The following is a 5,200-nucleotide window of genomic DNA, read 5'->3' on the forward strand; positions in this document are numbered from 1 at the left end:
AGGCTGTTTGGGGAGGTACAGCCTTCCCTACCAGGCCGCCAATACAGTTTTGCAACTCCAATGGGGCCCTTGGGCCAAAAGTTTGCCCACCCCTGGTCTAATGTCTCTCTGACTGCCCAGTAAGTGATTCAGGGAAGAGAGCACAGCACCAAGTCACCAGCCAGCTCTGCACAGAGCTCAGTCTGAGAGCCAGAGCACCAGGAAAAAACTTTAAATTCCTTTATGAGTGAAGAGCCGGAGTAGCCTGCCCCGGATCTGTTTGGTCCTCACCCCGTAGATGATGGGGTTGAGCGTGGGGGGCACTAGGAGGTACATGTTGGCAACAAGAATGTGGAAATACAGGGGCACATTTTGGCCAAACCGGTGTGTGAGGGAGGAGAAGAGAGCTGGGATGTAAAAGGTTAAGATGGCACAGAGGTGGGAGCTGCAGGTCCCCAAAGCCTTAAGCCGGGCATCCTTCGTGGGGAGGCTGAAGATGGCCCTGAGGATCTGGATATAGGACACAGCAATAAAAATCGCATCCAGACCCCTCACACAGAGTACCACAAAGAGGCCGTAGTAATTACTGACGCGGGTGTCGCCACAGGCCAGCTTCACCACAGCCATGTGCTCGCAGTACGAGTTGGGGATGATGCTGGTTCTGCAATATGGCCACTGCCTCACCAGGAAGGGATAGGGCAGTATGACCATGCTGCCACGCAGCACCAAGGCCAGTCCAATCTTGGCCACCATGAGGTTTGTCAGGATGGTGGAATGTCTCAGGGGATCACAGATGGCCACATAGCGATCATATGCCATGGCCACGAATATCCCAGACTCCATCACGAGGAAGGAGTGAATAAAGTACATCTGGGTGAGGCAGGAACTGAAATCAATCTCCCTGGAATTGAACCAGAAGATGCTCAGCATTTTGGGCAGGGTGGATGTAGACAGGACCAGATCGGTGACGGCCAGCATGCAGAGGAAATAGTACATGGGCCCATGGAGACTTGGTTCTGTCTTGACGATGAACAGGATGATGAAGTTTCCCAAGACGGCTATGATGTACATGGTGGAGAAGGGGATGGAGATCCAGACATGGGCCGCCTCTAGGCCAGGAATGCCCAGCAGGATGAAGGTGGAGGGGTTGGTGAAGTGGGTTTTGTTGGAATCTGACATGGAGTAAGGGAGAAGGTGTTCAACTCTGAGGCATTCCCAGGGCCCAGGGTGATGTTCGCAGTACAAAAGCCTGGATGGAGAGACAATGTTAATATGAGCCACTACATGACCTACTGGATACTTTCCCCGTGGGTGAAGCAGACTGGTCACTCTTCACACACATTTACATTTTTCAGATAAATGAATTATGAACATCTGACCCTACTAATGCCAATTCCACATTTGATGGTCCTCCAAGGATCAAGAATTTCTACATGTCGAGGTCTGGGAAACCTTAATAGGAACGAGCACGAAACAAAAGTGTGGATACTGGTTATCCCTCACTCTTCCTTAATGCAATGAAAGCCAGTCTAGAAAGTCCGTGCTATTCCCCGGGCACCCGGTTGCTCAAAATCTGAAAGTGTAAAAAAAAACCCCAAAAAAACCCAACCAAAGCTTTGCCAGTCCATGTGCCGGGGGGAAACATTCCAACTAGAACCACCTCAGAGAAAAGACCTGGGTGTCATCCATGGCTCTTCCATTGAAACACCTGCTCATTCGCAGCAGTGGCCAAAACAAAGACAATGTTCAGATTCCTAAAGAATGTGGTGGAGAACAACCTGGTCTGGACACGCGCTCACTTTTGATCACCCAGTCTCTCTAAAGGATACAGCAGATGGAAGGCAGATTTCTGAGAGAGACTGTGAGAATGGAGGTGTCAAGGTTCCTTCCCCACTCTGAACTCTAGGGTACAGATGTGGGGACCTGCATGAAAGACCCCCTAAGCTTATTCTTACCAGCTGAGGTTTAAAACTTCCCCAAGGTACAAACTTTGCCTTGGCCTTGAACCCTATGCTGCCACCACCAAGCGTGTTAAAAAAAGAACAGGGAAAGAGCCCACTTGGAGACGTCTTCCCCCAAAATATCTCCCCAAGCCCTACACCCCCTTTCCTGGGGAAGGCTTGATAAAAATCCTCACCAATTTGTACAGGTGAACACAGACCGAAACCCTTGGATCTTAAGAACAATGAAAAAATCAATCAGGTTCTTAAAAGAAGAATTTTAATGAGAGAAAAAGTAAAAGAATCACCTCTGTAAAATCAGGATGATAAATACCTTACAGGGTAATTAGATTCAAAACATAGAGAATCCCTCTTGGCAAAACCTTAAGTTACAAAAAGACAGACACAAAAACAGGAATATCCATTCCCTCCAGTATAGCTTATTTTACAAGCCATGAAACAAAAGAAAATCTAACGCATTTTCTAGCTAGATTACTTACTAACTTTACAGGAAAAAGAAAAGGAGTACCTGTGGCACCTTAGAGACTAACCAATTTATTTGAGCATAAGCTTTCGTGAGCTACAGCTCACTTCATCGGATGCATACTGTGGAAAGTATAGAAGATCTTTTTATACACACAAAGCATGAAAAAAATGGGTGTTTACCACTACAAAAGGTTTTCTCTCCCCCCACTGTGTCAAGTGCCACAGCCTAGCATACGTCAATGCTTTAGCTCAAGCCAAGTCTTACAGGATACAGGCCTCTAGGCCTCTTGCGTTACAGCCCTTGCATATGTTGCATACAATGCATAGATGGAGCCGCAGAAAGGAGAGGGGGTTAGGTCTACAGCAATTGCCTCCAAAGCAATTGCCCCCACAAGGGGAAACTGAGGCATCCCTACAGTATTCAGAGGAAACATTAAGAACATTCCCACTTCGTCACAATAATCAGGGATGCAGGCCCATGCTCTGCATGTCTCTAAAACGTCCTTTGAGTGCCAGGTGCTGGGAGTGGACAATGGGATGGTTCAGTGAGTCATTGCCTGGTCTGATCATTCCCTTAGAAGCACTTGACATTGGCCACTGTCACAAGACAGGATACTAGATTAGGCGGACCATTGGACTGACCACCAATATTTACACCATTGGTGGATTGACTCAAAACAAAGTTTTGACAATGGGCCAGAAATTCAGTCAGAGTGGAAGTCAGATGATCCAACAGAATAAACATCTGCTCTGTTTGTTGTGGAAACGAGTGTAGAGCAATGGTTCTCAGACTTTTGTATGGGTGACCCCTTTCACATAGTAAGCCTCTGAGTGTGACCCCTCCTTGCATAATGACTTAACCACTCCCAGTCTCTATTCAAGCCTAAGTTAATTGTATCCATAGAATCATAGAATCATAGAATATCAGGGTTGGAAGGGACCCCAGAAGGTCATCTAGTCCAACCCCCTGCTCGAAGCAGGACCAATTCCCAGTTAAATCATCCCAGCCAGGGCTTTGTCAAGCCTGACCTTAAAAACCTCTAAGGAAGGAGATTCTACCACCTCCCTAGGTAACGCATTCCAGTGTTTCACCACCCTCCTAGTGAAAAAGTTTTTCCTAATATCCAACCTAAACCTCCCCCATTGCAACTTGAGACCATTACTCCTCGTTCTGTCATCTGCTACCATTGAGAACAGTCTAGAGCCATCCTCTTTGGAACCCCCTTTCAGGTAGTTGAAAGCAGCTATCAAATCCCCCCTCATTCTTCTCTTCTGCAGACTAAACAATCCCAGCTCCCTCAGCCTCTCCTCATAAGTCCTGTGCTCTAGACCCCTAATCATGTTTGTTGCCCTTCGCTGGACTCTCTCCAATTTATCCACATCCTTCTTGTAGTGTGGGGCCCAAAACTGGACACAGTACTCCAGATGAGGCCTCACCAGTGTCGAATAGAGGGGAACGATCACGTCCCTCGATCTGCTCGCTATGCCCCTACTTATATATCCCAAAATGCCATTGGCCTTCTTGGCAACAAGGGCACACTGCTGACTCATATCCAGCTTCTTGTCCACTGTCACCCCTAGGTCCTTTTCCGCAGAACTGCTGCCTAGCCATTCGGTCCCTAGTCTGTAGCTGTGCATTGGATTCTTCCATCCTAAGTGTAGGACCCTGCACTTATCCTTATTGAACCTCATCAGATTTCTTTTGGCCCAATCCTCCAATTTGTCTAGGTCCTTCTGTATCCTATCCCTCCCCTCCAGCGTATCTACCACCACTCCCAGTTTAGTATCATCCGCAAATTTGCTGAGAGTGCAATCCACACCATCCTCCAGATCATTTATGAAGATATTGAACAAAACCAGCCCCAGGACCGACTCCTGGGGCACTCCACTTGACACCGGCTGCCAACTAGACATGGAGCCATTGATCACTACCCGTTGAGCCCCACAATCTAGCCAGCTTTCTACCCACCTTATAGTGCATTCATCCAGCCCATACTTCCTTAACTTGCTGACAAGAATACTGTGGGAGACCGTGTCAAAAGCTTTGCTAAAGTCAAGAAACAATACATCCACTGCTTTCCCTTCATCCACAGAACCAGTAATCTCATCATAAAAGGCGATTAGATTAGTCAGGCATGACCTTCCCTTGGTAAATCCATGCTGACTGTTCCTGATCACTTTCCTCTCATGTAAGTGCTTCAGGATTGATTCTTTGAGGACCTGCTCCATGATTTTTCCAGGGACTGAGGTGAGGCTGACTGGCCTGTAGTTCCCAGGATCCTCCTTCTTCCCTTTTTTAAAGATTGGCACTACATTAGCCTTTTTCCAGTCATCTGGGACTTCCCCTGTTCGCCACGAGTTTTCAAAGATAATGGCCAAGGGCTCTGCAATCACAGCCGCCAATTCCTTCAGCACTCTCGGATGCAACTTGTCCGGCCCCATGGACTTGTGCACGTCCAGCTTTTCTAAATAGTCCCTAACCACCTCTTTCTCCACAGAGGGCTGGCCATCTCTTGCCCATTTTGTGATGCCCAGCGCAGCAGTCTGGGAGCTGACCTTGTTAGTGAAAACAGAGGCAAAAAAAGCATTGAGTACATTAGCTTTTTCCACATCCTCTGTCACTAGGTTGCCTCCCTCATTCAGTAAGGGGCCCACACTTTCCTTGGCTTTCTTCTTGTTGCCAACATACCTGAAGAAACCCTTCTTGTTCCTCTTGACATCTCTTGCTAGCTGCAGCTCCAGGTGTGATTTGGCTCTCCTGATTTCACTCCTGCATGCCCGAGCAATATTTTTAT

The 5,200-nt window shown here is 47.6% G+C and overlaps 1 protein-coding gene across 1 annotated transcript; it reads right to left on the minus strand.

Moving 5' to 3' along the window:
* Positions 1 to 210: 210 nt before the first annotated feature.
* Positions 211 to 1,176, minus strand: LOC119565115 (olfactory receptor 52M1-like). The gene has a single exon (XM_037889537.2). It carries the CDS (start codon positions 1,156 to 1,158, stop codon positions 211 to 213), a length of 948 nt encoding a protein of 315 aa, XP_037745465.1. The 5' UTR covers positions 1,159 to 1,176.
* Between the last annotated feature and the right edge of the window lie 4,024 nt (positions 1,177 to 5,200).

Source organism: Chelonia mydas, chromosome 1, assembly GCF_015237465.2.
Source record: "Chelonia mydas isolate rCheMyd1 chromosome 1, rCheMyd1.pri.v2, whole genome shotgun sequence".
Classification (NCBI taxonomy): Eukaryota; Metazoa; Chordata; order Testudines; family Cheloniidae; genus Chelonia; species Chelonia mydas.

What these genes read in the sequence shown, in the direction of transcription:
- LOC119565115 (XM_037889537.2), bottom strand. Translation starts at nt 1,158, where the DNA reads ATGTCAGATTCCAACAAAACCCACTTCACCAACCCCTCCACCTTCATC.